We start from the raw sequence: 19,528 nt of genomic DNA, 5'->3' as shown, positions 1-19,528 counted from the left end.
CCTTGCAAATCACCGAGGATTGGGGTCGCCAAATAACGACATGCATTTGAGTTTTAGACTTCAAATCCTTTAGAAAATGCACGCTAACACAAATCATGTTATTTTATCAGCTTTCTAAGTTCATACCAGCTTTTTTTCGGCTTTTCCCGGTTAGGGGTCGCCACAGCGGAACTCAGGTCCGCTAATGAATGCTTCCAAGTTCATACCCACAATATTTGAAAACTTGTCCCTATTTTGGGGGCTTTGTTTTGCCGTAGACATAACTCGTATTGATTATTTTACTTTAAGTATACACACGTAAACTACACCTGATTGCAGGGAGTAACCAACACCATGGAATACACTACACTGTTACAGAAGAGCGACCACAAAAGTTACCCTCAAAAACACTCAAAAAAAAACATGATGATGATATTGCTGATAGTTCCACCCACTTCCCATATGTTTACGTAAGCAGGGTTAACCAAATAATGCCGGCGTGCTTTAAGTTATATGCAATGATTTTTATTACCTGCACAAGTCACGCTTAAGCACATCACAACTGTTTTTGCTATAATCATTTCAATTGTAAATTGTTATTCTGCTACTTTTAACTACTTTTGCTATTTCAACTACCAGGGAACAACTGAACAAGTTTCGCTAGCCTATGGTTACACAATGGTATTGCCTCTTGTCGACAACCAATGAGAACAGCAAGAATTTTAAGTTCAGTTATAGCGCGACGAGTTTGTAAAGTGGAACTGTGGGGAGTTCACTTACTGTATTTATATTTATATATTTTAACGAAGCATGGCCGAAGAAAGTGCAGTGAAAGTGTGTGTGCGAGTTCGCCCACTTATTCAGCGGTATGTAGTAACGAGTAATTGTTATTCAGCTGTCTTTTCCTGTGCAAAAAATAATGTTACTTTGCAGGGTTAGTGCTGCGAGCGCGGTTCATTAGTGGGTTTGCCCCAAACTGTTACTTAAAAGTTATTGATAATGTTGATGTATATGTGTAAATTGGAGTTGATGACTTGTGGCAGTTATATACTCTTCTGCGTAAAGAGTTAAAAAGGATGGCTTAGCAAGTGTGATGTTAATTTTAGGAATGGTTTGATGGGTCACTGTGGCAAGCTTATTGGCACATAAATGTCTTCTTCACACATTCTTGTTGCGGCCCACGTTTGGGTTATTTGTATGCAAAACATACGTGTTAAAAACTGCTGTGGGGCTGTATCGCTAAGCTTCTTAGATCAATAGTCATCTATGCACCAGTAAGTTCCGGCATATCTTTCAACTGTCATTTATTGTTCTGAGATTTTGACTAATTTTAGCTGTCTTTCTTGAGCATAAGCTGGTGACCTTTATAGAAGAGGCGGTGAATTATAATCAAGTAAATAATGTCAAAAAATTACAGGCGCATTTCATAAAACGTACATTCATACATATTTATTCTGTCATCATCTCACGTTAATAGTACTAGCTTTTAAGAATGTGACACAGATTGTCCCTGCATATGTCTGGATTTGACTTTATTTCAGTTGAGCGTTATAAATTTATTGCAGAGTTAAACTGTGATCACAGTGAAAACTGGTATTTAAAATGTGTTGTAATGTGAGTAGCTGAAGATACCAAAGCTGTAATCCAAATGCATACTGTGGAATTCAGTTAAATACTGTGCTAGATTGTGATTATATTGTGAAGTATTTGCCAAGGTTTGAATGGGCAAAATAAATGCAGTGCAGGATGCTAGATATGATTAAGAACGTGATTAGAATTTGTAAGAACTAAATATGACATAGTGGTTAAGGTATTCATCTTATCAGTACAAGGTGCAGGTTTTAATTCTCACGTTGGGTAATTGGCTGGGCTTGAAATGGCTTGCAAGGAGACTTAACCTGGTACTAATTTATAGTAAAGCATATAGCGCATCGTGTTAATGTGTACTTTACTAGTATCATAACATAGGTAGGGGGTTTGAATCCTGCAATTGCTGAGTGTGTGTGGGGGAATGTGTGTGTCTGTGTGATTTCCTTAGAGAGAGGTGCCCTTTACAAGTACAAATATGACTCTGTCATTGTCCATGCTGGTGTGAACGACCTGAGAAGTACCTCCCCTGGACTACATGAAAAGAGACTTAGAGGAGCTCTCTGATTATGTAGCCCAGGCCGGTATGACCCTGACCTTGAGCAGCATCTTACCCTCAGCAAGAATGATGCCACAGTACAAAGACAAAATTATTAGTTTTAACAATTGGCTTAATTACTGGTGTTATTCTAGGGGGATCCAATGTCTGTCTGCTTGGGATGGCATGCTTGACAAGCAACGCTGCTTTGCAAGGGATGGCTTGCACCTGTCACCCCTGGGCTTCTGGATATTGGCAAAGGCTCTTGCCACCCCCATAGTGCCTTTTTTAGGCAAGGCTCAAAAGACAAACCCACCTCCCTAGATAACACAAGTGGAAAAAAACTATGGGTAATGCTGCTCAACACCAGAAGTCCAAACCTCAAGATGCATGCTCTCAAAGCCCTCCTCAGTATGGAGAGCATCGATGTCTGTGCAGTGACAGAAACCTGGTTCAAGGCTCCCGAGAGCACCCCAGCACTACCAGGTTATACATCATATCATGCTTTTCGGCCCCAAAACTTGGACTGAACCGCAAAAGATATTCGTCAAAGATACCCACACCTCCAGGTTAGTGGCAATGCACGAAGCATCGAAGACCATCCATGTGCAACTAACCGTAGGCAAAACTGCTCTACAGTTTGTAGTATGCTACAGACCACCCTCTCAAACTCAGGAACCCCACTCAGCCTTCCTAAAGACACTGGAGAATATGAATGTCTCTCCAAACACCATCATATTAGGAGACTTCAACTACCCAAACATAGACTGGGAGCATTACTCAAGCCCCAACACCCTAGCCCAAAGGTTCTTAGAATTCATAAACTCAAATGCTATGGAACAACTAGTCACCACTCCCACAAGAGGGGATAACATATTAGACTTGATCATCACAAACATGGGGACACAATGCTCCACACCGGAAGTATACCCCTCATTGGTGAGATCAGACCATAAATTAATCTCAATGGAAATCCACATCACACCCCCACCCCCAGCACAGAAGACCACAGTGAAGAATTTCTCAAAAGCTGACTTCACACTTCTTAAGACTGAAGTGGTATCCTTCAAGGGCCCAGGGCCAGTTGAAACCACAGCCCACTCCGCTGAATTCTATATAAACGCATTCTATGGACACCTTCAAGAATGCATGGATCATGCAATCCCAAATAAAACCAAGACCCATTCCCCCAAAGGCAGGCGTCCTGTCTGCTGGACCCCAGGCATTAATAAAACTATACAACAGAAAGAGGAAGCTACTACATGATAGAGCAAAATCCCTAAAAGGAAGGTATGTCTGATCAGTACTAGCAAAAAACTATGAACACTCATAAAATCATCCAAGGCCAACTTTGAGAGAAAAATTGCACAAGACACTAAAGACAATCACAAGGCCTTCTTTAGTTATGTTAGAAACCTGGGTGGAAACTCCCAGATATGCTCAGAATTAGTCCACAATGACAAAAAATACACTGAACCCACAGATATTGCCAACATACTGGCAGACAGGTTCAGTGCAACCCCCCCCCCCCCCCCCCCAAAAGGACAAATATCTATCCCAGCAGAGTGTTGCCTCCCTGACATCTCTTATGCCCAGGTGAGAGCCGCCCTCTCCAAAGCTAAAAACACAGCATCAATGGGACCAGACGGTGTCCCAGGTTGCGTGATGCATGAACTCCAAGAAGAACTAAACCCGCACATAAGGCTGCTGTTTAATCTTGGCCTTACTACAGGATATGTACCCAAAGAATGGCGCACAGCAACAGTGGTCCCACTCCACAAAGGAGGTGCCTCTACGGACCCTAGAAATTACCGCCCCATAAGCTTGACGAGCCTGGTCTGCAAAGCTATGGAGAGGATCATTATGGAACTCCTAAACAAAGACATTGGGGACCTACAGACATTGGATCCTACCCAATTCGGCTTTGTCAAGGGCAGAGCCTGCCTTTTGAACCTGGCCGACTTCTTTGAAACGGTCACCAAGGCCATTGATGAGGGTAAGGCAGTTCACACAGCCTACCTTGACCTTGCAAAAGCCTTTGACACAATACCCCACTCGGGCATCATAGACAAGCTCATCAGCTTAAATGTAAACCCCTATGTCATAAGATGGGTTGCAAACTGGCTCAAGGACAGAACCCACAAGGTTAGAATTGCTGGAGCCATGTCAGACTCTAAACCAGTCACAAGTGGCGTCCCACAGGGCTCGGTCCTGGGACCTCTCTTGTTCGACATTTATTTTTCTGAGGTGCAAGCTAACATAGGAGGATTGTGGCTGACCAAGTTCGCAGATGACTGCAAACTGGGAGCCATAATTGATTCTCCAGCGGACACAAGCATCCTTCAAAAAGGTCTCATAGAAACGGATAACTGGTGCCAGAGCCATGGCCTTAAACTAAACGCCAAAAAATGTATAGTCATACCCTTTTGGGAAGAACAAAGTTACCCACAGATTACCACATAGGTGGTAATCCATTAAGTATGGAAGAAGTAATCGGGGACCTAGGGACCCAAATTGACGTTAACCTCTCATTTGACACTCACATTGCCAAAGTGGTTAGAAAGACCTTCTACATTGCCCACCTTATCATGAAAGGATTCACCTCTAGATCAAGAGAGGTCATTGTGCCCCTTTACTCCTCCCTTATCAGGCCCATAATTGAGTACAGTGCCCCATTTGGGATGTACCTTACCGACATCTGCAGCGGTTAGAAAGACCCCAAAAGTACCTCACCAAGAGGATCAAGGGTCTCAAATGTGCCATATGCTGCCCGGCTAAAGAAACTCCAGCTCTATTCAGTCGCATACTGCCTACTCAGAGGCGATCCATGCCTGACGTACAAGGCCATGTCCAGTCCGGAATTAATGGACATGCTCCACCTCAGAAAATCCGAATCCACCAGAGCCACGAGAGCGAGTGATTTGAACCTCAACACAGAAATAAATAGGACGTGCTGGAGGGACAGATTCATAACCCAGAGGCTCCCCTCACTCTGGAACAGAATCCCAGTCCATGTTAGGCAGAGCCCCCCTCTGACTCTCCAAGAGAAATCTTGACGAGTGGCTGGGAGATCGTAGGTTTACCCCGGGGGTCATCCCTGTGTCACTGCTACACAGAGGCACAGTATCCTTATTCCAAGGGGTGGCGAAAGCCAAACACACTCTGGCTAGGCTTATAAATGCCCTAGGGCAGATAGCCTAGTATGAACCTATGAATCAGTACAACTATTCTGACAAGGGTGTAGGTATACCTCTCAACCATCCCTGATTTTGTTTTTACTCTAATTTTATTTTTTTCCCATTTTAATACCTCCTAAAACTGGTGACTTTGAGAAAAGGTACTGGGCTGCATAAGTCTACGCCAGCTATTATAATTTTACTTCAGAAAATGTGTTTTAGTCCACATTTTTGTCTTTGGCTGAAGTATCAGTACTAAATTGTTTCTGATTGTCACTGACTCTTTATGGATTTGTCTGTGATTCAGTTGATATATAAGGGCTTTGCTCTAGCCTCATGCTACTGCCCCCACTGTTTTCCTGCCACCTGTGTGTTTTGTAAAGTGAAATGCTATTTTCAGCAGTTGCCACTTATAACCAGTGATGCAGTCCTATTAAGTAAGCATGTTTGTACAGCGATGTAAAGTTGGCAGTACTCTAGTAAATGTATACATTTTGTGCTGTTTGATCCAGTAAGTCTCAGAGAGATGCACAGAATAAAAAAAAAATGTATTCATTTTTAGTACACTGAATCCGCCTAGCTACACCTTTGGAAGCTGGAGAAGGCATTATGTTTGACAGAGTGTTATATTGCAACAAGTCTGGATGGTGTGGTATTACCACTAGGTGTGTTTATGTTTTTTTTTTTTTTTTTTTCAGAATGACTTGAAGGTATCTAATTGATAGCTTTTGTGTTTTTGTGTTTTATTGAGTTGTATATGATACGGAGTACAAAAACTTTGGTACTTGCGTATTATCGCAACCACAGTGTGTCTGTGTTATTGACGGCATTCTCGGCAACATTCCGTTCTTAACTGAAAACATTGCTGCTATGAATGCAAGTGTGTGAGAATGTGTGCCACTTTCTGATGGGGAAGGCAAAATAATTAGTAAGTATGGGGAAAATGTGTTTCTGCAACTTTGATTTTTAGTATTTTGAATTGTCAGGCTCCTGTTAAAGTATGATGAATGTTTTATCTGCATTTTCTTGTGAGAGAAAAATTTGCTTTAATTGTTTAATTTCTTCCATGTTACAGGTTACAACTTCTTGTTTAAAGTGTGTGTGTGACTCTGAGGGCTATGGCCACTGGTACTGTTTTGAGGTGGGGTTGTTGCTTGACCTCCCAGGTGATGTGAAAAATGAGATTTTAAATTCCCCTTTGGATAAAGATTTAGTTTTGGTCCCTCTGCTGCAGAGGCCATGAAAAAGTGTGGTGAGATTGGTAAGCTAATACAGGGAATCTCAAGATTTTTCAGCCATCTTTTTCCAAATTTTGTAAGTGATTCTCTAACTCCTCCTACAGTTTTGGCAAGAAACAAAATAAACAGTCTCCGTAAAATGATGAACAGAAGTTTTAGTAGTAGTAGCAAGGGGATTCTGAAAAGAACAAAGAACCCCCTCTCCCATACCAAAGGACAGTCCAAGTTTAGAATGACTGTATAGGGACTTTGCCTCCCCCAGTCCCTTTTTCTTTCCAGAAAGACTGAATCTCCACAGTTTCTGATGGTCCATTTGTCAGGGTTACAGATGGCACTTGTAAGGAAATCTTTTTCAGGGGTTAATTCTTCATCCACAAGATCAGACTCCTCCATTTCTCCCGTTCTTCAACACCTGGGGAGTAATGGAGACAGTTTCCCTTCCCAGACTGGGAAAGGTTTTTATTCAAGGATGATTTGTGTGTGTGTGTGTGTGTGTGTGTGTGTGTGTGTGTGAGAAATGCTTAGAGACCAATATTTCTTTCCTAAACCAATTTTTGATGGTAAAAGTTCAAAATGCTGTCACTTCACAACCTGTTACTCTTTCTTCCTCATTTAAGTTTCCTGGTAACACTAGATTTAAAATATGATCAATGTCACATCCCTGTTTATCCAGACTTCAAATGTTTCTCAAGGTTTTGTGTGCCTGGATCACATTCAGTTCTCTGCCTTACCCTTTGGACTATCCACTACAGTAAGTGTCTAGCTCCAGTTAAGCTCATTATAGTCTGTAGGATATCCACATTTTTTTCATATTTACAACTTGCTTATCTTTGCAGAGTTTCCTGCGAAGTGTCTGGAATATCTCACTTGGGTGAGAGAGAGCTTGTGCAAGCTGTGATTCCAAGAGAACATTCAAAACTCTGACTCCATCACACGTGGATGCATTCCTGTGGTGTCTGCTAGATACTTCAGTTCAAAGAGCTTTTATTCCACAGTAAAATAAATTAAAAAAAAAAAAAAAAAAATTCGTTCTCATGGCATCCGATTCTCATGATACTCCCCATGGGAAAAATATAATGGTATCTTGAAGTTTTTCTCATCCAAGCACCAACACCCATTACATTTTCATCCCAGTTCTTGGGGGCTGTCAGAAGAGAAATTGCATGGTGGAGGTAGCAATTTTCCTAAATCCAGGTGGTCTCCTTTTCCAAAACAATCGGACATCAGAAATGCCTCCAGCTTTGCTTTGTGAGCAGTTTGTGTCTGGATAAAAGTGCAAGTTGTTTGGGAGACCAAGCATGTAAATATGAAAGAGATGCTTTCTCTAATTGAAGTCGTGCAACTGTCTGAATCATCTTTGGTTCCCTGGACCTCTTAAAGTTGTTTATAGACAATACCACAGTCATAGTACATCAGCAAGCAAGGGGAAAAGTGGTTGTTACTCCCTTTGCAGACTAGCCATGTTGGCTTGGGATGTAGCTTCACAGCCTGTCAGAGCAAAATTGTGTGGCAGACAATCTGAACAAGACAAAGGCGCAAACCCTCTTGAATAGAAACTAGATCAGGTTGTCTTTCAAGATTTGATTAGTCTGCAGGGAGTTCAAGTAGACCTCTGTTCAGAGAGGGGGCAAAAATCAGCTGACATAATCCTTCTCCAGAACTCCATGCAAGAAAGCCAGGAAGAAGGATGCCTTCTCTTTTCTTTGGGCAAGAAATGTACCTGTATGCGCTTCAAACCTTTCCACTGATTATCCATGATAAATTCTAAAGATTTCAAAGGAATCCCCAAAATCATTGTGTTGATTCACTTTTGACCAGGCAGGAATAGTTTTCCCTTCTCTTGGAAATGTCCAGGGGCATGTACTACAAGCTTCCACACAGAATAGATCTACTCGCCCAAGAGCAAGGGTGTTTGATACACCCTGACCCTAATCAACTTCAGTTGAATGCCTGGATGATAGGGTTTTAATTTCCTTTAGGCAGCTGTTTGCTGAGGATATGTAGCAAGTACTAATGGAGGCAAGAAAACTTGCTATTGGAAAATACGTATAGTAGCAAATGAAAAAAATGTTTTCTAGTTGGTGCCATCTTCATAACCCACACCCATTGAGAGCTAGTGTTTCTCTGGTTTAACAAGATGTGTGTGTTGCTGTCCTTTGGCTTTTCTTATTCCTTCATCAAGGTAAATTTGTTTATTTTTATTTTACACTCGTTGACCGGGTTAGTCCAACTGGATACAAGTCCATTTTCAGTGGAGGCCTGGGGAGAAAAGCTCCAAGAGAACAATTTTAGACAATAAGATAATTCATTCCAGACAAGGAGAAACAGAATAACAATTTTTTAAATGTACATAGATTTAGGGTACACAATCTAGGTGTTAGTGTTTACATGTTAGTAGCTAGTTAATTAACGCAATATGTTCTAAGCTCAACATTTCACATTCTACACAACATTCCTGGGATAGATTACATTGCAAGAAAGAGAGAGAGGACTAAGACGCATGTGAGGAACAGCATTCTGTTGTGCACTAGGTCACGAGTTGGATACATACTCCTAGCACTATTTGGTATTGACTGGAGAATATAGCTATGGGTAGTTATAGTGCAACATTCTTGGGATAGTAATTTTATTACTACAGAGTTAGTAGGTGCAACTGTGTATTAGTCATGGGGGAAGGTACTATGTTCAGGATTGGATATTATGACATACTTTATGTAGGTTAGTGAACTTTTAGAGATGAGCTATTAGCCAGGGGTGATGCAGGAGCATAGTCGTTTGTTTAGGAAATAAGTTTTGACTAGTTTTTTGAACATGGTCAGGGATTTGCAACTGGTTATGTGGGACGGAAAGGAGTTCCAGATTTTTGAGATATAGTGGCTGTAGACTGACTTACCAGCCTCATTGTTGAATTTGGAAACCTCAAGAAGGTTTTGGGTACTAGATCTTAAGGGTCTGGTGGTGGTATAGGGTTGAAGATTTTGTAGAGCTGGGGTGTTGTCAGAGAAATGTATTATTTTGTGGGCTAGAGATAGTTTGAGTTGGAGTAATTGTGGTAGTTTGAGCCAGTTGAGTTTTTTGAGGCAGTCACAGTGGTGTGTTCTGATGGGGTGAGTCTGTAGCAAATTTGGCTATCAAGTTTGTTTAGATAAGATTTGTAAGTACAGGGGAGGCGTAGAGTAAGGTGGATAGTAGGTGTGTCCTGGCTATTGTAACTTTGGAGTATTGTGATAGAGTAGTCCAAGTTTTTTATGTACCTTTTTTATGGTCCCAGAGATATGAAGGTCAAATCTGAGGTGGTTGTCTAGTTTAATACCTAATAGCTTGGTGTGATTGGTGGGGGTAATTGTGGTATTATCTGAGGAGATTGTGAAACTGTTGGGGGGAGGTTTGCTTCTATGGGAGCTAAACAGGAGTAGTTTGTTTTTTCCTGGGTTGAGAATTGGGCATTGTTTGTTGATCCACGTTTTGGCCATGGAGAAGCATTCTTGTGTTTGGGAGTGAAGGAGGTCTATAGTTTTGGCTGCACATATTATGATAGTATCGTCTGCATATTGAACTGTTTGAGGCTTTGGGAATGCTGGATGGCAGCTGATTGGTGAAGAGGGTAAAAAGCAGTGGTCCCGGGATGGAGTCTTTGGGTACCCCTAGGGAAACTGGGAGGGAGAGAGTTGGTTATGCCACAGTACAGCTTGTTGGTCGGTCTACTAGGTAGCTTTTAAACCAGGAGATGGCAGGGGTGTTGAGGTTAAGGGTGGAAAGTGAGTGAAGGAGTTTTGAGTGGTTAACCATGTTGAATACTTTGGATAGGTCTAATTATGTGGCGGATACATAGTCCATTATTTCTGTGATTATTAATTGTGTTAGTGAGTGCATTGGTGGTGGTAGTGAGTGCATTGGTGGTGCTATGGAATGGTCTAAAGCCATGCTGCTGTGTTGATAGTTTATTTTCTAAGAGGTGTTTCAAAAGTTGTTTATGGATTTCTCTGTCTAGAATTTTTGATAATGGGGGTAGAATGGCTATGGGTCGGTAATTGTTCTGTTCTAGACAGCTGCCACCTTTGTGTAGTGGGATGACATGAAATTTTCCACAGCTGAGGTACACTACGAGATGGATCTGTTTATTAGGATTGAGACTGGATATGCTATTGCTTCTGCGGCTAGTTGGAGGTATCAGGCTGGTAATTTATCAGTAGCTAGAGTGGTAGGTTTGAGTTTTCGGGATAGCTTTTCAATGGATTTAGTGGGTACTGGGTGGAAGCTAAAGTTGGGACAGTTTGTAGTGTCAGGTGCGGGGGTTAGAGGTAGGGTGGGGTTTTCGGAATAGTTTTTCAATGGATTTAGTGGGTACTGGGTGGAAGCTAAAGTTGGGACAGTTTGTAGTGTCAGGTGGGGGGGGTAGAGGTAGGGGTGGGGTGGTTGGCATGGGGTTGGTTGTTAGCTAGGGTTTGGATAGTGTCTGTGAAGAAGTTGTTAAACTGAGTGGGGATATTGTCTAGGTTATTTACAATTTCTGAGGTGGGGTAATTGTTTTTCCTGGTTGTAGAACAGAGTTAATTGCTGCCCAGAATTTTTGAGGGTTGTTTGTATGTTTGTCCTGTATTTTTTGGCGGTAGGAAGTTTTATCTAATTTGATAAGTTTTTTTACTTTGTTACGTAGTTCCAGGTATGTTTGTCTATCAGTTGGCGATCGGCAGCTAGACCAGGGTTTGTCTCTGTTTTTTAAGGAAGGTCTTTATATCTGGGGTTAGCCAAGGGGCATAATTTAGTTAAATTCTTGTTGTTCTGGGGGGGGGGGGGGGCGTGATGGTTTAAGTTTTTTAAAAAGGTTGTGTTGAAGTATGAAACTGCTTCATCTAGAGGTAGGCTTTTTAGGGGTGCCCAGTTACATTGCTTTAGGTCATTTGTGAAGTTGGCGTGGTTAAAATCCTTTTTATTCCTAATTAGCTGTGTGGATATCTGGGTAAATTGTGGGGATTTTGATCTGAGGAGGAAAGTGGCTTGGTGGTCGCTCAGGGTGTATGGCAGACATCCTGCTAGGGTTATCAATGAAAGGTAGGATACAAGTATCCAGTCTAGTATGGATTGACTGGTTCTGTTGTCAATTCTTGTGGTGGAAGCTGTAAGTTAGGTTAGGCCATGTAAATTGATATGGGAGAATGGTACAACTGCTCCAGTCAAAACCCAATCAATATTGAGGTCCCCTAATACTATATTTTCTTGGTGGAGTGAGAGATCCATTCTAGTAGATTCTCTGTAATGGTAATATTGTTATCCCTTGGTGAGATGTAGCAGCCTATGATGTTGATTTGTTTGTTTGCGTTAAGTTTTAGTTTAGTTAGGGTGAGTTCTGCTTTTTCAAGGTTTGGGGCTGTTATGTCTATTTGCTCAAGGATGAGGTGGGTTTTGTACATTATTGCAACAACACCTCCTTTTCTTCCTGTTCCGTCATTAAGGATTATATTATAGCCTGGTGCAGTAATTTCATTATTGTGGTTCGCTGGCTTAAGCCAGGTCTCAGTTAATATGACTGTATCTAGTTGATAGAAGGAGAGCAGTGCGTGCAGGTCATGGACTTTGCTTAGAATACTTCTAACATTTCCATTTATGATAAGGGTGGAGTTTTTTGTCATGATGGATTAAGTTGTTGTTTAGGCCATTAGTTTGGGTTCCTGCATGTGGTGGGCCTGGGTTTGGGTGTATACCTGAAAACCCAACTCAATCTCTACGGAGATAAAGACAGAGTTGGAGTAGTTTTTGTATGGTCTTGTAGTGTCTTAAAGCAGTTTGGGAGTGGTAGTGGGTTGGGAACAATTTATGTGCGATGTGGTGGATATAGGAAGTTTGGTAGAGGTATGGGGTTAACTGAGTAAGGGGTAGTGTGCTACTATAGTTAGTGGTAGTGGTTTTCCTAGGTATGTAGGTGTAATTAAGTTGTATTTCGTAATTGGTAATGCAGGTTAGCAATGAGAAGATGGATAAGCACAAGAGAAATGGTAAGAGGTGTACAAGTATGGGTTTGGGTCCTATATTCATGTTTAGGTTTAGATATGCTGGTATGGTGATTGGGAGGATTTGCTAGAGCAGGGACAGGTGTGGCTGATGTTTCTTGGTGGAAGTAAGGTAATTTTGTAAGTGTGATGTGATAGGCTGGAGCAGTGATTGAGGTGGTTGTGGTGTCTAGGTATAAATTTAAGTGATATCTGGGTGGGTGGGGATGGGGGTAGGTGAACGGAGCGGGCCTCCTGAGTCTGAGTTTGGGAGGAATCGATCAGTCAGGTTTGGTATTTTACTTTTTACCAGGTAGTTCAACGCCTTATTTCTTTAGAAAAAGTTCTCAATTAAACCTTATTTGTAGGAGTAACCTTTTAGTTTTTGGCGTTTTTTTCTTTAGAAAAATTCCCATTTAAGCCTTAATGTAATGATTAATGTTTTTTCTTTGCTTATTTAGAAAAAGCTCCCAATTCAGTCTTATTTTAAGGAGTAACTCTCTGTATTTCTGGCTGAACGTAGTCCTAGTAATTTAGTGAGCAGAGATGAAGTATGGCAGGCAGCCTAAATTTAATTTATAAGTACGCTATGGTCAAGGAGCTCTTGGGGAGAATCTTTCAAAAAAGCCTGACATTACATTAATTGGTGTCTGAGGCTGGTTTTGCAGGCATTTGCTGCCCTCTAGTGGCAGATGTGGGAGAATGCGAGTTCCACAGATGGATGGGTCTAGGGGTAAGGGGCTTCTTGTTTTCAGTCTTTTAGGTTGTCTGTGCGGTCATGCTAGCTAGAGATGAGGTTTAATTCAGCTTTAAATGTACATATAAAAACCTACACTTTGCACTAGAGGAGTTCTTGCAGGTAGAGGGCGATACTAAGGTCAATTCTGGTCGGGATAGGCGGACTGGGTTGATTCAGTTCAGCAGGCTATTCGCCCTGCTTTCTTTAGAGACTATCTTGTTAGCTAGCGCTTGCACGGGCCACAGGGACTCGTAAGAGAAGGGTAGGGGAGACTATGTATTTTAAATTTATCTGCTTTTCAGTATGTTTGACCATGGATGATTTCTTTCAATGGATTCTCATGTCAAAATGTTAAGGGGTCTTCAAAAAAAAAAAAAACTGGCTCCTTTGTAATCTTAATTCTGTGTTAGAGAAACTAACATTTGAACTGTTTGCATTATTGCTCCATTGAACCACCTCCTCAGGCTGGCTTTATGTTCTTAATGTGGAAAACTCATTTTCTTGATCTGACCTATGCAAGAAAGAGTATCCCAAGTTGTAAGCTCTTATGGTGAGTCAACCCTGTCTCATTTTCCACAGATGCGTAAAGTGTTATTGACAGAGCAAAATCTTTGTATTAGTTCACTTCTTGTGGAAGTGGGAAGAATGGACAACCTGTGCTAAAACCAGCCATTTCCAAATGGTTGTCTCATGCTATTAACTTTTTGTTCTTGCTACCACAAAACTATCCCAGGCAGGGTCAAGGCCATCTCTGAGGGCTTTGTCTTCTTATGTTTTTTTGGAAAGGGATGGGTTTTAGAAGTAGCAACTTGGTCCTCAGTAAATACATACACAAATCACTACAAGCATTCCTTCTCTGGTCCTAGCAAAGCCTGATCTAGACCTATTCTCCAGGGGCTCCTGGACCTTCCGCCTTCAAAATGTACTAAGCTAGGGTAATCTACCCATATAGTAATGACTACTACAGGAGTGATCAATATAGCCACTCACTCCCATCTCATTTTCTGTGTGTATTTGTGTGTTTCCACTCCTAGTTATGCCCTTTCAGGGTTTAGCCTCCCTCACTCATTTGGCATGAAAGCTCTGAAGGACTTGGCCCTAAAACCTGTGTGTTTTTAGGCAGCTCAAGCTCCCTTAAGAGTTGAGCATGTGGAAGGTGCCTTGAAGCTTTGGAAGCTGGCTGGCTGTTATCCTTGACAGGATATAACCCACACAGCAAAGGCTACTGCAGTAGGAATAATTAAAATATCTACTAGTACAGTAAGTTGTCGCCTTACAGTAAGACGTTGTCCCGTTCGATTCTCAGCTAGAGTGTCTTCTGTGTGGAGTCATACATGAAATGGGCGTGCCTTCCTTGAAGGTTGTGCGTCAGGGCTGGTAACCCGGTACGTAAAAATCCACTACCAAACATTAGCGGACCGGAGTTCTGCTGTGGCGACCCCTAACCGGGAAAAGCCGAAAGACACAAACAAACAGTAAGTTTACTTCTTTCATCTTTTTGTTATAAATTCACCTTGCCTTAACCATTCTTGCATCAGGTTTTGATGAACATGTAGTTCCAGCAGTTCAGTATGCTTTCCACTGTAATTATGGAGTTTCCCATTTTTCTTATTTCAGGATCTTTATTGTTCTTTTGTTTTTAGTACTTTTTCCTTTTGCTTCCCTTTTTTTTATCCATTTTTGATTTTATTTTCCATGCCCATTTTTCTGTAAATGCTTGCCTTGTACTAACTTGAGCAAGGATGTCATCCTCTTTTCTTCGCTGTTTTTGAACATAAACTAAGTCTGTTTGGATTTTATGATGGCAAATGTGTATAAATTCAGTCGTCTACTTATACGTGCAGTCAATTTCAAGATGATTTGTAATGTGAAATCGCACATTTTTTGTATGACATTTGAGAAGCATGAAGCAGGCCCATCCAATCCTTTACTTTTTGGAAGGGTGGACAGTCAGTCATACCAGAATTGTAAGTTAGGCTAGGGAGGTGAAGTTAATTTTATAGCTTGAACTTTTATTCTTGGATGTTAGAGCACTTTTCAGTATTGTCAGTCTTCTAGTCCTTTCCTTCCTAAGCTTTGTTCTTGTTTGTTCATGCTGTATTACTGCCCTCTTTATGCTGCACCTTGTTTTAAAGTTATTTTGTATTGCATTCTACTCCAAGGTGGATATCTTCTTGATGGTTCAGTTTTCCCTGTTACAAATGTCGCTTTTGCATATTTTCTCAAGACCAAATGCCATGTTTGTATCACCTGGAAAGGTTTCATTGTACTTTCAGTTGTTTGAACTGTATAGTTTTAGATCATCCACAAAAAGCATGCATCATTTTAGCAAGAATTTTTTGTTTTCTTGTATTTGAACTGTAAACTAGTCTGTTAACTAAACATAAAAGACTGAGGGAAGGGCAAGACAAAACAGTAATAGTGAAATAGAATGACCTTGGATTATTCTGCAGTGGATTCTTATACTTTGGTTAGTAATTTGCCCTTTTTCAGTATTTAGTTGTAAATTGTTTTGCTACTTTTAGTTATTGCAATAAACTTTATTAATGGGTGTGAGAGCTAATACATTTGTATCCATTCTAGAATACATAAATGTTGTCACATTCTCACTCTAAGTTATTCCTCCCTGGATTTCTTTGTCTCCAGATTCATTAGGACAAGAGCTGGCTGAGGACGGTCTTTCAAGCAGCCGTAATGGTTGCTTGCGACCTTGATGGCATCCCAACTATGATTTTTTTTTTTCCCTAGCCTAACCCCTATCCTGAATGGGAGCCATGCAGCACAATTCACAGTGGAGGCCACAGTGCCTTCCCCCTGCACAATTGCATGCTCTTACTTCACTTGCTTGACAAACGTTACTGGCAGTCGGTGGCTTTATCAACCACATAATTGTCCTCTGGTTGTGCACCCCGTCACTTTCTTAAAAGTCTTGCTATGCACTTGACCAGCTCTTCCCCACCCCCAACGTAAACCTGCCTATCCTTCTTGTCAGCCCAATCAATTGCATGAACTGCAATTAGTTACTTTTAATGGCCATTTAATTAGTCACCAAACATTTCTTAACCTCATATCCAAACCAAGCTACCTACTTGCCAAATATCATAGACTATATCATATAAAGTATACCAACCAAAATGCTAGAAAAGCAATTGACTACTTCTATAAGCCTCTCCACCCTAAACACATAATACTCCAACACCTGTTACTAGATGGGGACATTCACCCAAACCCAGGCCCAAACTATACCCTAAATGCTCCAAACTGCAATCCAGACAAAACTAATACCCCTACCACCTAACTCACTATCTATAGCTCACCTCAATATTAGCATTGGCAATACAATTGCTCAACTTCATGCCCTTTTAGATGTCCACTTATTTGATATCTTATGCTTATCCGAAACTTGGCTAAAACCTACTGTTAAGGACAATGAAGTCACTCCACCAGGTTACAATATAACCAGACTTGACCGCACAGCCAAAAAAGGAGGAGGGGTAGCTATCCTCTATAAAACAGAGCTACAGGTTACTACTCCTCTAAACCTGAACCCACCATCAGACAATAGTGCTGAAATACTTATCACCAAACTACTAATCAACTCTTATAAAACCATAAACATTATCTGTATATACCTTCCCCCTGGCAATAATATTAGCACACTTGAAAATATCCTCAACTGGCTTTCCACCAGTCTGCCACAAGAAACCTTAGTTCTAGGAGACTTCAATATAGACTGGATGACCTGCTGTAATATACACCCTACCACCCATATTAACCTTTATGGCTTCACACAAACTGTTAACGCCCCCACCAGAACTAATAGAACCAACAACAAAGAAAGTACCTTGGACTGGATACTAACTAATAATCCTCATCAAATGTATAAATCAGGGACCCTCCCAGATGACCTCAGTGACCATTCACTAACCTATATTATCAGACATAAGACCTACCTAACTCTCCCTCTCTCCTGCAGAACTGTATGCACCAAAAAGCATTTTAACCCAGAACTTTTCCAAACTGAACTTAAACAATGTAATTGGTCACCATTAGAATATCTTCCACTCAATGAAGCCGTAGAATACTTTAACATTACATTCCTAACAATCCTGAATCATCACGCCCCATCACGCTCATTTAGAAATAAAACTAAACCAGCACCTTGTCTCACCAATAATACTAGGCAAAAAATCCTTCTTAGAAATAAATCCTGGGCAAAATGGCGTGCTACTAAGTCCTTCAGATCACCAAACCTTTAAATATCATTATATCAGACAAAAGAACTTCTTCCTTCAAACACAGCAAACCTACCACAACGCACCTCAAAAATTTTGGACCAGCATTAACAAACTCCTTCACCCAGGTCAGTCAATCAATCACTCCCAACCCACTTGGCTCTAACCCTGACAACCCCTTACAAACAGCTAATGCCTTTAATTCTTTTTTCACTGATGCTATCAAAAATCTTGCTAGCCATCTTTCTCCCGATACCTCAAATCTTCCTACTTTAACCACTATCCCACCTCCTCCATTTTATTTTCAACCAGTGTCTACTTCCTTTATTTGTTCCCTTCTCCTAAAATTAAAACCTACCATCCCCTCAGCTGACCAACTCCCTGCCGAATTCTTGCAAAAAGGAGCTAAAGCCATCGCTTTCCCCATTTCTATACTGATCAATAGAACCATAAATGAAGGAACTATCCCATCTATATGGAAAATTTCCCATATCATTCCACTACATAAAGGGGGACACTCCAATGACTATTCTAACTTCCGCCAAATAGCTCTGCTATCTCCCCTTGCAAAAATAATGGAAAAATGTATCCATAAGCAACTACTCTCACACCTTCTCAACTATGACTTACTTGCCAACTGCCAACATGGTTTCAGACCTTTCCACAGTACCACCGCTGTCCTGCTATCCTTCTCAGACGCCATCAACAATAACCGTAACAATAATAATCTTTCCTCGGCAGTCTTCATTGACTTATCGAAAGCCTTCGACATGGTTAATCACCAACTTCTCCTGCACATACTGAAATCCCTTTCACTTGATCCCCTAACCATGAATTGGTTTAAATCTCATCTTGAAAACCGCCAGCAGGCTGTATTGTAGCAAAATAAACTGTTTGATAATCTACCCATCTCCCTCGATGTTCCTCAGGGATCCATTCTAGATCCACTCCTCCTTTTCTCCATTTACATCAATGACCTACAAGCAGCAATACCACACACCACCTACATTCAATATGCAGATGACTCTACCATTATCTGTACAGGCTCCTCTGAAACTGAACTTAAAACTCTAACCCAAAAAGCTTTCAATACTGTAGAACAATGGTTCTTAAAGCGCTGCCTCCTTCTTAACCCCCAAAAAACTAAACTCTCTTACTTTTCACACCAACCTGAAAACCCCCCCCCCCCCCCCCCATACATCCCACACTTACATCAAATGACGGCACCATCATTTGTCCCGACCTAACCACTAAACTCTTAGGAATAACAATGGACAACAACCTCAACTTTGATACCCATGTAAACAACACAATAAAATCAGTGAACAAAAAACTGGGATCCCTTTACAGAATTAAGCCCTTTCTTACTCCAGTAGCTAGGACTGTTACAGCCAGAACCCACTTAATCTCAACTCTCTTCTATGCCTCCCCCATATATACTAACCTTTCTAAAAACAACCTCAACAAACTGGCCACATCCTATAATAATAATGCTAGATTTGCCACAGGCTCCCCTTTTAAAACTCATCACTGTCTGAATCTAAAACAACTAGACTGGTTAGAATTTCAGAATCAGCTTAAATTTCTACAGCTCCCCATAGTTCACAAGGCCCTGTATAAACCCACCCACACCTCGATACTCTGTACCCTCATTACTCATAATAATAATAATAATAATAATAATATAATAAATATACGCTCCTCAGATAAACTACTTAATACTTCAAGATCCATTCACTCAGCAGGCGACTCCCTATACTCTAACTCTGTAGGAAAGCTATGGAATGTACTACCCACTGAACTAACATTACAAAGTTCTCTTTCACTCTTTAAAAAGAATCTAAATCTATTCCTAAAGAAACACTGGCTATGCTCCTGTACTAAGCCTGACTAACCTCTCTCCTTCTGAACTACAACTACTCCTTACTCTATATATTTTTTCCTAAACAAACATAATACCATGTTATCATAAAGAATATGTACGTTTGCATGGATATTGTATCTTGTGTACAATACCCTTGATTCCTACTGCGAATTCTATTCCTGCTA

The 19,528-nt window shown here is 41.0% G+C and overlaps 1 protein-coding gene across 1 annotated transcript in view; it reads left to right on the top strand.

The window, feature by feature from the left end:
- The first annotated feature begins 728 nt into the window (after positions 1-728).
- The window catches only part of CENPE (centromere protein E), a 3,008,010-nt gene continuing 2,989,210 nt past the window's right edge, over positions 729-19,528 (top strand). The window contains exon 1 of the mRNA XM_044063442.1: positions 729-845. Within this exon, the coding sequence (XP_043919377.1) occupies positions 790-845 (56 nt within the window). The 5' untranslated portion in view covers positions 729-789. The remainder of the gene's footprint in view (positions 846-19,528) is intronic.

Source organism: Protopterus annectens, chromosome 2.part1 (assembly GCF_019279795.1).
Source record: "Protopterus annectens isolate FY-2018-M chromosome 2.part1, PAN1.0, whole genome shotgun sequence".
Lineage (NCBI taxonomy): Eukaryota > Metazoa > Chordata > Ceratodontiformes > Protopteridae > Protopterus > Protopterus annectens.
Note: the sequence above shows the minus strand (reverse complement) of the source record. Positions and strands in the feature narration are given on the sequence as shown.